This window comes from Cricetulus griseus, chromosome 2 (assembly GCF_003668045.3).
Source record: "Cricetulus griseus strain 17A/GY chromosome 2, alternate assembly CriGri-PICRH-1.0, whole genome shotgun sequence".
NCBI lineage: Eukaryota > Metazoa > Chordata > Mammalia > Rodentia > Cricetidae > Cricetulus > Cricetulus griseus.
The window spans coordinates 408,255,331-408,270,886 of record NC_048595.1 but is presented as its reverse complement, the minus strand read 5'-3'; the positions used below and the strand labels follow the sequence as shown (position 1 = coordinate 408,270,886).

The window sequence follows — 15,556 nt, the reverse complement described above, 5'->3', positions numbered from 1 at the left end:
AAGACTTAGCCCAGTGTTAGTGACACCGTTCCTTTGATTGGATCCTGAATATGTGTATTCTCTCTTTGCTCTTGACTAGCCATGACAGCATATCTATTTTGAGCTGCAGATGCTATGGTTTTCCTTCTATGATGGACTGTAATCTAGAATTATAAGCTGGAAAACTTTCTCTCTTATGTTGCTTTTTGTCGGAGTATTTTATCATAGCAACAGATATGAAGTTGGAATCTTCATATAAAAAAGATAGTTCACTGTTGTTTCCATCTAATCATTCATTATAAGTCATTTACAGACTTAGTAGGATCAAGGATTTAGAGACAAGAAAATTTTGTGTTAAATATTTAAAACAAATTTCATGATTATTATCAAAATTAAGTTATTCTAACCACAGAGTATATGTTTTAGGATATAACTGCATATTTTGTAATTTCTTTTTCTTTCTTCTTCTTCTTTTTTTTTTTTTTTTTGATTTTCAAGAAAGGGTTTCTCTGTGGCTTTGGAGGCTATCCTGGAACTAGCTCTTGTAAACCAGGCTGGTCTCAAACTCACAGAGATCCACATGCCTCTGCTTCCCAAGTGCTGGGATTAAAGGCGTGCGCCACCAACACCTGGCATGTAATTTCTAATGGATCATATTAAAACAAAAATTATTACTACCCAAAATATATACTTATTGTAAACAAAGAAACACAAAAAATATTTTGCAGTACTCAGGACCTTATGTGTGCGAGGCAAGTGCTCTACCACAGAGCTAAATGTCCAAGTCAATATTTTGATTTTTAAAGAGGATAACTCAGTTTTTCCTTTTTGTTTTCAGAATGGAAATTTTGCCAAAGCCATGGAGGAGATCTTTCCTATCTGCTTGTAGTTATATTAGGGATCATTTGAATGCAGTGAACCCCACGATGCTGGCTGTGCTTGATCTGTGGCATAGCACTTATAAGTGAGTATTTCTGGCTTTCCCAAAACTAAGTTTGTTTTAGCTTTATTTATTTAATGTGTGTGAATGTTTTGTCCACATGCGTGTATGTGCATCATGTGTGTGCCTCATGCTTGGGGAGGTCAGAGGAAGGTGTTGGATTTCCCCAGCGCTGGGGTTATTGTTGACTGTAATCCTGCCATGTTGGTGCTAGGAGATGACCCAAGTCTGCAATAGCAAGTACTCATAACCACTGACTCATCATCTCCAGGCCTCAGACTAAAATTTTTAAAAGACAGTTATTTTTAATCATGGCTAAGTTATGTCTCTATTTTAACTGTAAATTAAAATTAATTACAAGTATAATGAAAGTATTCAAACATGGTTTTAGTAAATGATGTATAGAGTAATGTATAGAGTAATAAGTGAACATTGTCTTTTACATCTAACACATTGAGCCTGTCTTCTCCATCTAATCACCATATATGCTTTACGGATAATCTCAGGTAAGGGACTCAGTGTCCATACCTTGCTTTAAGTGATTCAGAACATTAGCTGCTTCAGTGCTTGCTCTGAGTAGCTCAGAAACAAGGTAAACATTGCCCAAGTCAGTGGCACGCATTGAAGACCCCTGACAGCTGGTGGGGAGCATGGCTGCCTCACAGGCATTAATCCTGGTGGAGCAGAGCAGCTGTGGACAGGAAGGGCTTGGAAGAGATGGAAATAAAGGTTGCTTGGTACACCTGGAGCAAAAAGCTTTGTCCCTTCAGGATGAGGAGGACCCGCCAGACTGTCTGGAAGCTCCAGCATCAGGTCCCCTCTCTTGCAAGTCTCAGGGGAGCACTCAGCAATATGCTCACATGGACATATGCTTCAAAATTTACCAAAGTAATACAAATTCAAATTTCTTAAGACAGCGTCTAAAACCTGGGCCATCCCTGCATCTATGATCAATGGGATGCCCCCCTTTCCCTTTCTTCAACCCTTGACTTCTTCCCACCAACCCAAACAACCGATTCATGGTTATAGTTGAGTGGACATTTTCTATATTGTTTTGTTTTCATTTAACCACATACATATGAATGTCCCCATACACACAGACACTGCACACACACACACACACACACACACACACACACACACACACACACACACACACACTATTTGGGGATTGTTAGAACACTTAAAGCCTAAGTCTTTAACACACATTTTTATAGAGAAATGAAAATATATCCTATTCTTTTTCTCTCCAAACTATTTTACAAACATTCCTGTGACTGAACTGGACTTGAGCAAGTCCTGTGTCTTTAGAATCTCACACAAACTTGAACAAGCTTGTTGAAGGCTTGTTCCCAGTGCCTCAGTATTTAGAGGGATAGGATCATGCGGGTTCTGACCTCAGTGGATTATCCCTTCATGAGTTCATCATCTCTAGGCCCATTGGGAGATGACAGGTTACTCAAGAACTGAGGAGGATGGACCTAGCTGAAGACAGTGAGTCCTGGAGGCACACCCTCAGAGATGTATCTTGTCCTTAGGCACTTCACTTCAAAAGCTCTTCCCTCCTTCTGTCCCTCCATCCCTCCCTCCCTCTCTCTCTCCCTCCCTGCCTCCCTATCCCCCTTCCCTCCCCTGTTCCCTCTCTCCAGCTGCCTTGAGCTGAGCATATCTGCTTCACGACAGGCTCCCAAACAGCAGAACCATGAACTGCAATCTTTGAAACCAGGAGCCAAAACAAACTTTTCTGTCTTTGTTTTCTCTGGCATTTTGTCACCGTAACAGAGAGCTGCCCCACACAGAAAAGTCTCATATTCTGGTCCATTTCATTTTGTAGAGTATAACTTTTGATGATAAATCTAGGAATATGTTATTTTTTTGGAACAGACAAATTAGCAAAATCATTACGTACCACAAAACCTTGATCTCACATTACTGTTTCTTTTTATCTCTTGCAGGAAATTGCGTTTAGTTGATATAGAAGAGTTCCACAACCGCCAGGAGGCACTAGAGCTATCAGCCTTTCAGAGCATTGTCATTAAACACATGGAATCTGCCAAGGAGACTCTGCTTAAAACGTAAAGTTTGGAACTCTCCTATAGGAAAGTTTAGGTTTAGCGATGTGGTTGGAGAAGTGTTTCATTTTAACTGCTTTTAGAAAATCCATTTCAACAAGTTTTTAACACATTTCAGTCTAAGAGTTAAATATGCCCTTAATTATCTTGGTTTGTGACATGTTGACATGTTGTAGACAGCAACAAGCAGAAAGAAGTTGAAATGCTTGTCAATAATGGCGGCTGTTTTGTAAACGTGTTGCTGTTGCCTCTGGCCTGAGAGCCACTGGGCACCAGGCAGAAACGGTCATGCCCTAGTCACCACCAGATACTTCACCGGCTACCTGCACCAGACACAGGCTGTGCTTTGTCATATTGACTTTGGGTTAGAGACACAGAAGTATTGAAAGTATGACCCAGAAGGAAAAGTGTACATTTAAAGGAGTTTGTAACCTCAGCGGTGTTAGGGTTACCAAAGCATAATTAAACATCTGCTTGGATGGGTCCTTCAGAATGGAACAGACAGATATGATAATTAATTATGCAGGTGTCAGACAATGCACTCTGGAGCCACTTGGGACAATTGTCTCTAATGTGGTCATTAATTTATTAAAAATAGGACATTAAAATTAGGTCAAACTAAAATTTAAAAAGACACAAAAGTCTGGCCATCCTCATGATTTCTAAAAGTTAAGTAGAAGTGTATGTTGATCATTTAAGAATGAATATATTCTCTCTTTTTTTCTCTAGTAAGTTAAAATAAGATTATTTCCTAAAAGTTTGCCTTTTATTTAAGATTATATACAGTTGACAGAAAAATGTAAGTAGAGAGGGGAGAAAGGATAGGACTGTATAATTAAGTGCAGAGAAAAAAGTGACCTCTTTAGGAGAGGACACAGATGAACTCCCTCAACATATAACTCTGGGGACAAACCCCACCACAAACTTCAGTGAGATGGTGTCACAGAGTAGAATAGAACTCAAAACTTCATTGATTTCTTTTCTGACCTATATGTAGATTGGTTGGTGGTGTCCCCTGGTTTGTTCACACTGAGTCTAAGCACCTCTTGGTGAGCCAGGGTTCATTTATCATTTCTAAAAGGAAGAAATGAGCTCACAGTAGACAAACTAGTGAAGAAATTACTACAGCCTTTCTAAACACCAGGGTGGGTTGTTCTTACAATGCCCTGGTGGCTCCTGTTGGCTGCTGACATGGCCTGTCCACCCCTCTCTGCTTCTTTCTAATTCTTTATCCCACCCCTGCTTTTTTTCCCTGACTCTACTTCTCACTGTTTAGGGACCATTCCCAGAGCACCTTAAAATCTTTTGGTTTTCAAAAATCCCCTTTATTCATCAATCTATGTCCACTCTGACCCTACCAGAGTGTTATATTTTTGAGTCTCTCTCTCTCTCTCTCTCTCTCTCTCTCTCTCTCTCTCTCTCTCTCTCTCTCTCTCTCTGTCTGTCTGTCTGTCTCCTTACCACAGAATTCACCACTTTGCTATATACAGTTCTGTGGCTCATATGCATTTATAAGGTTGTGCAGTCATCACCACTAGTTCCAGAATGTTTTCTCTAGCCCCAAGCAAACTCATCCTCCCTTGGTGGCCACTCCCCATTCTCTTTCCCACAAGCCCCTGCTAATCACTGATCTTATTTCTGTCCCTGTAGACTTCCCTGTTTGGGAAATTATATTTTAGCAAATTGACGTAGTATGTGGCCATTTCTTTCTGGTTTGTAATATCTTTTTATACCCTCTATAACACTATTAGGATGTAAGTGCACTCACAGTACATGTTGCTAAAAAGGCAAAAATAAAAAATTTAAAACTTTAGATTTCTTCTGTTGGAACACTCTGGTCATTCCTATGGACTATTGTTTAAGAATTCCTTATCCCTTATGACAGAAAGAAGCAGCACTCTTTAATCTTGCAGTGTTGATAGGAGTTTTATAAGCTGGAATCTTCAGTGATTTTCAGTTGTATGGTACCTATATAGAAACTGCACTATTATTCTTTTATTACAAGGACACTTGCACATTTGAAACTTGTATTTAAGTCAGTTGTTCTTTCAGTATTCACATTAAGGGAAATTGGGGAAGTAAAATTCATGCTGCTTTTGATTTGTGCCTTGTTTTCAAGCTATTGTAAAATGGTAGCTTGGCATACTATGTGGGTTTAACTTGGTGGAAGCTAGCTTCTTGTTTGACAAGTTACTTGCTTTATAACTTTAAGCTAACAGATATTCCACAGAGACCATTTAAGAGCCTGAAGTGTCCAATAAGGTTAGTTCTCATATTTCTTCAAAACCTGCATGAACCATAATTGCAGGGTTAGATTTATATCTTCCAGCACTGCATCATTGAGTCATTTTCTATTGGTTGTGATTTAAAATTTCGCTTCCTAGGAGAAGTGAAATACTCTAGCACTTAGGTCTCAGAGAGTGGATAATGTCACTTAGCAATATGCCTCTCTATGAAGACCTTTGGATGTCTAGAATTTACTGTTAATGCTTAATATGAATGGAGTAATTCCCTGAGAGCATTGACTTCTAAATGTCTTTTGTTCTTTCAAGGTGGTTTCCGGAAGTGCAGAATATTTATTACCAAGGCAATAAAAAAAAGCAATTGCCAACTGGTGAAAGCAGCGCCAAATTGGACTCTTTCTTCAACTGTGCTGCTATGCTTATGACCTTACAGCTGCAGGACCTCACTCTCGTCTCCATGCAAGACTTCACAGACCTCATTGCCCAACCCCCAGTAAGTGTACCTCAGCTATGCAGCTGCACATTACATAAGGGTTTTCAATTATTTCAGAGAGGAAAACAGCAAGATAGCTTTTCCAATGAGACAGCAGAAAGTTAACTTCAGACACATTGCACACATAAACTAAAAGACTAGGTCAACCTACATAGTTCGGATAAGAGTATCATCACAATCATGAGGATTTGGGTAAATCCATTGGGAAAGATGGAGTTATGAAGGCTTGGGTAGAGATTGCATGAGGAGTCCCTTTTTTGTCTGGAAGGGGACTGTTTCCTACAAAATGTGCTTGTCCTCTAGTTAAACTGTAGGTCCAAACACACACCCAGGTCCAGTCGGCCAGGATGACAGTCACCCCTGTTGTCTTTCCAGTAAGATACCCTCTGGTTTCAGTGTCTCTGGAACAAGAGGAAGTGTGTTCTGTGTATTTAATTTCATTCTTAACAATTTATCTCTATATTATCTCCACGTATACCTAATGTTATTTTATTTATTTTTATAGGAATCTGTTAGAGCTTTTGAACATCCAGGTTTCATCATGAGGCTGATTCTTGATAATAACAGCATTAAGTTTGAACCTGAGTTTAGCGACTACATAGATATCTTTGTAAATGTTTATGAAGTCATGATTAAGGCTGTCAGCTTTGTGCCAAGAGTTGAGACAAAATTGTATTCCAAGTGGGTAAGTAACAAGGACATTCTGATTGCTTGCGTTTGCATGATAACATTCACCCAAAGCCTACTAAGCATTCACAGAAACCCTCTGCTTCACAGAGTATGAAAACTAACACCAGCTTAAAATAAAACTTTGGGGGTGGAGGGATGGCTCATCAGTTAGAGTGCAAGGTGCTCTTTCAGAGGATCAGGGTTCGATTCCCAGCACCCACATGGTTGCTTACAACCATCTCTAACCCCAGGTCCAGGGGATGCCACATGCTCTTTTGTCCTCTGACATTACATGCACACAGGGAATAGGCATACATGCAGGCAAAACACTCCCACATATAACATTGAAAAATATAAATCTTTGTTGAAAAATATCACTTCCCACTAGCTTCTTTCATGGACTATACACACTTTCCTAGCCTAATCCTCCCCTGGATGTAGCAGGAAACTTTCTGCTGGACAAGAAGTCAAGCTGTAATGGGTTCTGAATAGCTGATGAGTGCTGGCTGTATGTCTCGTGCCATTTGCTGAAGCACCCCTTCAATGCACAGCACAACCCCATTGTCCTGTGATTGGGGACCCTTCTCATAGCTAGCATTTCTATCAGTAGCAAGCTCCTGCCTCTGTCCTCACAGATCCTGCCTCAACATTTCCTTGGTGGCTACTTCAGTTCAGTCTGTCACACAGGAATGCCCAACGCGTTATTAACTCGCAAGGTTTTCAGGTTTCATAGCTTAAATCAGTAGCTTTCTTCTTCCTTTTCTGTTTGTAAAATAGCTTCCACATATTTCTCATATACAAAAAGTACAGACAGGATTCTGGCGTTAAAAACTTAAATGGCCTCAGAGTTAGCTTGCATAGTTGCAGCCCATCTTAAGGAATAGAGTGTCACTGCCCTGGAAGCTCTCCCCCCTTTCACTCCCGCCATCCATCATGCCTTACTACAATGCTCACATTCCCGTCTTAGCTTATAGCAGAAGCATCACTAGCCTGAGTTTTGGAGTGACTATTGTTAATTTATGAAAGACAGAGGGGGAAACAGAGGAGAGAGGAGGAGGGAGAGAGAACTACTGGTTTTCTGTATATTCCTAAATGACTTCTTTTTAAATGCTGCATATGCTTATCTAAAAGACATATGCAATTCATGATTTGTTTTTGTGCTGGCTACTTTTACATCAACTTGACACAAGCTAGAGTCCTCTGAGAGGAGGGGTCCAAAATTCCTCCATTAGATCAGTCTGTAGGGCATTTTCTTTTTTCTTAAGGTTTATTTATTTATTATATATACAGTGTTCTGTCTGCATGTATGTCTTTAGGCCAGAAGAGGACACGTGTTCTCATTATAGACGGTTGTGAGCCACCATATGGTTCCAGGAATTGAACTCAGGACCTCTGGAAGAGCAGTCAGTGCTCTTAACCTTGGAACCATCTTTCCAGCCTGAGCATTTTCTTAATTAGTGGTTGATGGTGGCACCTCTGGGCAGGTGGTCCTGGGTTCTATAAGAAAGCAGGCTGAGGAAACCGTGATGAGCAAGCAAAAGAAAGTATTTCATCCTCAAGTTGCTTGTGGTCATGGAGCTTCATCACAGCAATGGAAATTCTAACTAGGCCAGGATTAGATTGCCTCACATCTTGGTTATGAAGTTATGCACTGGCTGTTCTTTTCTAATGACAGCCAGAAAGGGAGTGGGTCTGAGTGGGAGAAGAGGTGTGGAGGAATTGGGAGACGAGGGAAGGAAGCTGTATTCAAATTATATTGTATGAGAAAAGAAATCTATGCTTAATAAAAGGTGAAAAGAATTTTAAAAAAAGAAATTATGCATTGGTAGGACAATATCCCCCTCATGGAGTTCCTATTGTTTTATTTTCTAGGGATTTTATTGATTCTTTGTACAAACAGATTTGGACATTTGTTTGGTCCTTTCTACTAATTCATTAAGATATTTTGGTCTTTACATATCCTAATTTTCTTTCACCTTGAATTTAAGAATTCTGCTGTCTGTGTGCTTGGCCTGTGTGATTCTGCTGTTGGTGGAATCCTGCCCAAGGCAGCTAATTTCTCTGGGTTCTTTCCTTTTGTTACTATGGGGCAGGCATAAGAACTTTACTCAGGAGGTCTTTGTGGCTGTTGTTTAAGTCGGCTTCTCGGGAATCGTGTAATTGTTGGAAAGCTCTGGAAGGCTCAGCTTTGGCTGAGTAATTTTTGAGTTAATAATATTTTGAACTCACTGGCTGTGTGCTTATCCAAGTCAGAGAATAGAGTTCTGGTCGTGGACTGTTAAGGCAACTGTTTTTCTCTCACAGGCAAAGAACTGACATATTCCACACTCCTCCGCCCCATTCAAGGATTCTGTCTCCTTTTAGTTTTGTCAAGGTCTGTCTCCTGAGAGCCCTCATTCTGTTGACTAAATGTACTATGAATTACTGTGTCCCACTTTGCTCTTGAGGCTTTGTCTCCTGGTATCAGACCCCGCCCCCCACTCCTGTCTCCTGGTGTCAGACCCTTCCCCCTACCCCTCCTTGCTGGGGAGCCAAAGCCTAGCCTAACCACAAAGATGAAGTTTGTAGTCCACTGCACACTGTGGCTTCTCTAAATCGAGTTTCTCCCATCTTGACCCCATAGACGCCCAAATAAATACTTTGATTCCTCAGCCATGCATTGGAATAAGTAAATTTAGTAATTTTCCGACATATTTATGTATTATGGAATAGTCATTTTTTTATCAGTTCTTCATATTGTTAAATTTCGATATCTGTCAAAATTCAGTGCTTGCTTTGCCTTGGCATAATCCCAACTCATTTATCACACTCATTTCTAATACTTTACCTTTTTGTCAAGAGTGGAAAGTGTCAAGGTAGCTTATGAACTACATTGACATAGCAAGTTTAATAAGATAAGAATTACCAAGCTCTAAGTACTGATCACAGAATCCAAATGAGTTCTGTTGCTATGACTTTATGATTGTAAAACATGACTGCTCCCTTCCTGGTGTCTAAAGTAAAGAGGATATATAGTGAGTTTCAATTAGTATGAAAATACATAATTTAGACTTTTCAAGAAGTGGATGATATTTGTTCTGACATCAGATTTTGAAAGATAGGACTTGCATGGGGCATTGTATGTGGAATAATGGTTTTGTCAACCTTACTTGGTCACATTTTAAAAATAAAAATTCTGGGGTTCATCATGATCACCACCCCTAGATGTCTCTAGGTGATCTGAGGACCAGGTAGATGAGAAAATAAAGTATAACAGCACTTTGAATAAAACAATTACTCAGCAGGTCTCAATGACCTCTGACAATAAATGCAGAACCCGGTTCATATTGCTGTCTATTATTATATTTGATAGGCGTGGAAAATAGATTAAAATATGCCTTTATTTCCCAGGGAAGGCAAACCTGGTAAGGGCTAATGCACTGTGAGTCCAAGCTCATAACTGTCTCATGATGAAATTTGATATTCTTTCAACACCCGAGGAATCACACAAAATATCATTTTCCTTAACTCTCAATGGGCACTAATTAAATTTAATATTAGAAATTTTCTAAGGTACTTCTCAAGTCTGAGAATCCAATTATGTCTAGAAAGATAGCTCTATTTTTGAAATTAGACAAGCTGCTAAAAACGTAAAAAACGTTCCATGATGAATATTAATGACCTTTGCACGAGGACCCATAAATCCACACTGCACACAGCCTGTTGTGTGGACTGCATTGTTCTGAAGGCTGTTTTGTAGAGGAGACGACACCAAAGTGTCAGCTGAATCCAGGAATGAGGGACCGTAGGCAGCAGCATCTGATAGTGTTCCTTGTGAGTGATCTAGCTTAAGACAGATGATCTTCCAAAGTGCCCACTAGGGGGCGCAGCAGGCAAATACTCACTGGATTACAAAATCAGTGTGCTCAATTTCAATGTCGTAGAATACTCACCGCAGAATACGGTTTTTGTTCATTACAAGTTTTAAAGTCCCTTCTTCTAGATGTCAGAGCACAGATGTTTCTAAGGGTAAACATGCAGATTATAAGCTACGTCAACACAGTTACCCTCTTATTTGCAAGGGGAAGGAGTCAAGCTGTTGAGATTTATCTGTTCATTTAAAATTGTTGTCTCGGGCTGGAGAGATGGCTCAGAGGTTAAGAGCACTGACTGCTCTTCCAGAGGTCCTGACTTCAATTCCCAGCAACCACATGGTGGCTCACAACCATCTATAATGAGATTGGGTGCCCTCTTCCATCCTGCAGGCATACATGCAGGCAGAACATTGTATAATATATATATATACATATATATATGTATATATATATGTATATATATATATAATTTGTCTCATGCATTCTTGCTCACTGTTACCCTAATGGTCGCACCACCTTGCAGACAGGTTCTGCGATTGTGTAGTGTGGTGATGTGACTGTGAGCATTTTCTTTTTAAGAGTGCAGGCCAAGGCCAGCCTTAGAAAGCCAGCATGACTACGTGTGGGCTTGGCTGTATTGTGCCATAGGTCTGATTTTGCATGTATTTTCAAATGCCCTTTCTCCCAGCCATACTGAAAAGGAAATACAAACGGCTAGCCTTTAAGGAAAATGAAAATTACACACTTCTTTGGGTTAGATTAAACGTATTCCTATAGATCAGAGACTAGTAAATCACAGACACGTAGGAATAAAAAATGACAATGTAAGAAGATTGACACTTTTACAAAGATAATATAATAGGGCTGGCGTAACTAAAGGTGCCTGAAGTAATATCATTTTCCTCCTTTGCTTAGGAAAGTAAATCTAAACCAACGACCTTGAAGCCCATAATTCTGAATGAAATTGTAGACGCTCATAAAGAAAAAATTAAGGAGGTGGTGCTAAGAGAGAGCATAGCACCCACTGAGCACCTCAAGCAGTACGACAAGTATCAATTCTTGATCACCAAACAAGCAGAGCGTGATGTTGATGAGTTCTTGTCACAAAATCCGAGTTACGAGAGACTAATAGAAGAAATCCGCAAATACCAAAAACTAACAGAAGAAATACAATATACATCTCGAAAGGTAAATGGCCCTTTCAGTATGACTCCTAACTGAATCAATGATCTTTTCTCAGTTGTATTAGCATCAAAGGTTAGAACCTGTAGTGAAAAATTCAGAGTGCTGTCAATAGGAACAAATTCGCAGAACTGATAACACATGTCAGGCATGGTAACACAAGTCTCAGGGTAGGACAACTCTGACACACACAGTTCTTGTGCTGAATGCCTGAGATGCTAGCCCCACTGGTGACCTATGTCATGGTAGACCGCATCTACAAGCCCCTGACTTTCTTATTGCATGTTGACAAACCATTTGGGAGCTACAGCAATGACACCCAAATGTGCTTACTTCCATTGTCCTTAGATTCCTAACCTTCCACAATGGATAAGAAATTTACATAAACTCTCTTGGCCTTTTTATCAACAACATTTTTTTCCAAATTCTCTACCATGTATTATTTTTAAATATAGAACAAATAAAATATTTGAAATCCATCTTACTGCTGAGTTTGACAATATGCATATGTAATTCCAGTACTCAAGTTCATGGTCAGCTAGTCTAGACTATAAAGCAAGACAATGTCTCAAAACAAACTAACAAGAGAAAGCAAAACAAAATGAAATTAATGAAGTCAATTTTTGTTGATTTAGCAATAACCTAATTTCCTAAACTTTTTTATTATAATTCTCGATTCCAAAATAACAAACTTCCAAGGGTATTTACTCACAAGACAGTTGCAAAATATGAAGAGTGGGGATAGGTATCAGAAACTCCATCCCACATGTGAATTTGTTGTCTTCTGTTCTTTGTTTTTCAGAAAGGATCTTGTATGTGGCCTGGAACTCATTATGTAGCCCAGGCTTGCCTTGTACTCTATCAGTCCTGATTCTGTCTCCCAAGTTCATGGGATTATAGACCTGAACAAAAACAAAAAAACAAAACCCCAAAATTCAAAACTTAACCTTGTTACATTGCATACAACATACCAATACCAGTACCAGTATCCAGAGAATGGAAGAATTAAGAGAATCTCTTCCTTATTTCTGTCCATGCCTATTAAGTCTTTATCATCCTGCAGACGGTTCGTTTGGGAATGTTTGAATTGCACTGTGAGGAACTGATCAGAGCTTTGGTGAAGCGAGCAGATGTTATCTGTGGGAGACTGATAGCTAAAATGTTCCGAGATCACCAGGAAGTGAACACAAGGTAAAGAAAGTGCCACTGATTTTGTGTGTGTGTGTGTGTGTGTGTGTGTGTGTGTGTGTGTGTTTATTGGGAGTGGTCATTGTCAGCTACAGCAGTGGACTAGAACAGTGTCACAAGTGATTCGGAAGAAAGGTTAACGCTAAACTTATTTCTACATGGAGTGACATTTTTATGATGTGACTGTCAGTATGATTCCTGTCACAAATATGCCTTCCCAATTGTCTACATTAATATGAATTAAATTAAGCTGAATATGCCTGCTTATCTAAGTCAAGAAGCACAGCTAGTATAATGAATCCTCAAACAGAGAACCTTGTTTCTAATATGTTACAAGGTGAGAAACCAGAAAACCAGGACTTGCCTTGTGTGGCTTTTGAAGGCAGGATCTCCCTAGGTCCCTGGACTGGCCTGCAAGCCATGATACTCCCAAGTGTTCATCTCTCAATATCCTAATGGGATTACAGATGTGAGTCACCACATCTGCCTTGAAGACCGTTTCTTACAACCCTGATGTCAGAGAAAAACAAGATCATTATAAATTGTATAGAAGCCTACAGGAAGCTTCATTGACCTAACCTGTGCTACACATGGGATTAGGCTTAAGTTATGAATGAATTGGGCCGAGAGAAGTTACAGTGCAGAAATGGAAACAAAATACAAACTAGTATACAATAAGTACTACACTCAGCAGGGGGGAAATACAGATTGCTTTCTCTGTGATGGCAGGACGCAGCAAGGGAGGGCTGCAAAGACAAAGTGGAGAAGGAATTTCCTTTCTAAGGATGAGTCTGCCAGGAGAGCGGTGCAGACAAAGGATCCAGATAGCAAGCAGGTCTTTGGTACTGTGTATCCATCAGAGAAGAGTGGTTGCCTTGCTTCTTTCTGTAGACAAGGGCAAAGGGGTGAGGAGAAGGCTGTAAAGGGATGCATCAGCAGAAGAGGTTGGAATTTGTGAGAATCTCCAGGAGCCCCACTGTATTTTGAGCTTAGAGCAGGGTTCCCTATAGAAGTACCAAGGAATGGTAGAAATGTTTCCTATTGAGAATTCTGTACTGGGGGAAGCACTTGCTTTGGTTTTATAGTTTTAGTTTGCCCCATCCTCCTCCTTTTGACCCTCTGAGCTCATGGCAGCTCTCCTTTCTTCCCCCATCATTTTTAATGATGTCAGTCAGACTTACTGGGTGTGCAGAGGGCACAACTGTGGCAGGAGTCCTGGGTAAGAGTCACCTAGCCTCACCCCAAGGGTCTCTACCATGGTTTTCCGTATTCTCATCTCTCCCTGCCTACTAGTGGAACTCCATGGTGGCTCATCTGTATTCCCTATGGCACAGCTGTCCTTTGTGATTCTGCCACTGAGGCTTGCAAACATGTCCAAATGCTTATCCATCTTACAGCCTCACTTCCAGCTTAGCATGGTCCACATACTCTTCCTTCCTTTCACAGCCGGGTTTTGTGAAGAATCTTTTTTTTTCCCTGGAGCCCCTTACTTCTGACCCTTTTCCTTTCTTAGCAACTCCAAATTTACTCATTATTTTTATTATCCAGCAGAAATGTTGGTATATGCCTGTTGTTTCTGGGCAGCAGGCCTGTTTTTGCTTTTTGTTTGTTTTAATTATTCCCCAGAAGTCGAGTTAGTTACTCCCTGCCTTTTACCATCTCAGTGGGCTGAGCACAGGAACCATTCCTTGAAGGAATTATTTCTGGCATCAGACTGTGAGTTGTGTGTGTAGGTCATTATAAAATCTTATTTATTTTACGTCTCTGTCATTTAATGTTGTAGCTTGGAATATGACAGGTGATCATTAAATTTATATTGAGCAAATAAGTAAGTGAACACAAATTTGTATTTAATTCATGAGATGTCATATAGATAAATCACAACCTATTTTTCATGCAATGGCGCATTAAATAATAAATATGTGTGAGAGTGAAATTATATCATAAATTTGTAAGATTGATTTTGTCCACTGTTTCAGATTGTGTGATGAGTTTGAGAAGATAGCTGAAAAAGCTCTGAGCACACCTCCAAACACAGCAGAGCTCATGGAGATGAAGGTATCACTGATGGGTCTATGTCACTGTGTGTATCAGAACTGTCACAAGAGCTCAGAGAAGCAGGTCACTCCGAAGGTTAAGACAATGGCTTCTAGTCATCAGGATGTGTTAAATGTTTCCTTCACAAGCCTGCAGTCTGGCTACTCCTGGATGTTCCCTCTGGCCTCTGTGTGGGCACTCAATCAGGCCATCTGCTATGATACACTCAGTTTGCTCAGCTGCTCTCAGTTGAGCTGCCTGGTGTAAATACTCTTTGGCAAGTGATTCTGCTCCATTGGTCTCTCAAGCTCCAGCAGGTCCCTGCGCTGGTTCCCCTGGCAGAGCAGACACTCAGGCATGCCTGTTCTCTAAGTGCTTTTCTGCTACTGTGACATTAGTTAATATCTCACTGACCAAACCAGGTCAGAGTGAGGGGGACCAAGAGGGCACGGATACTGAAAGTGTTAGAGTGGTGATGTGGCTGTCTGCAGGATGTTCATCTGAACAATGTTCGTAATTATCACCGTGCTAGCAGATGTTGGCCAGGACCGGTCAGGGTAACCTGAGATGTGCATGTACAGTCCCTCATTTTAATCAACAGGTATTCAGTCCTCAAGCAATATTTTCTTCTGTTTCTGAAAAGGCTGTGTTTTGTGTCACACTAACTGTGATGGTCAGCAGAAATGTTCCCAGCATCAAGTCCTTCCATTTGCACATTGTTATTTTCTATTCACTTCTGGTTTTCAAACTCTGTCTAAAGTCATATGCTCCTTTTGTTCTTACAACATTTACCTTTTGTAGGATTTTTTTCACCTTCTAGAATTCCCCAAATCCAAATTAAAACCCTTTTACATTTAGTTTTAGGTATTTAACTGAACATGGAAAACTGTAAAGCCATT

General features: G+C 40.2%; 1 protein-coding gene across 1 annotated transcript in view; it reads left to right on the top strand.

Moving 5' to 3' along the window:
• Dnah7 (dynein axonemal heavy chain 7) overlaps positions 1–15,556 on the top strand; it is a 215,011-nt gene that overhangs the window by 23,022 nt on the left and 176,433 nt on the right. Inside the window, exons 9-15 of the mRNA XM_035438832.1 lie at positions 818–943; positions 2,875–2,994; positions 5,544–5,727; positions 6,233–6,412; positions 11,166–11,438; positions 12,496–12,623; positions 14,600–14,678. Of these exons, the coding sequence (XP_035294723.1) occupies positions 818–943; positions 2,875–2,994; positions 5,544–5,727; positions 6,233–6,412; positions 11,166–11,438; positions 12,496–12,623; positions 14,600–14,678 (1,090 nt within the window). The remainder of the gene's footprint in view (positions 1–817; positions 944–2,874; positions 2,995–5,543; positions 5,728–6,232; positions 6,413–11,165; positions 11,439–12,495; positions 12,624–14,599; positions 14,679–15,556) is intronic.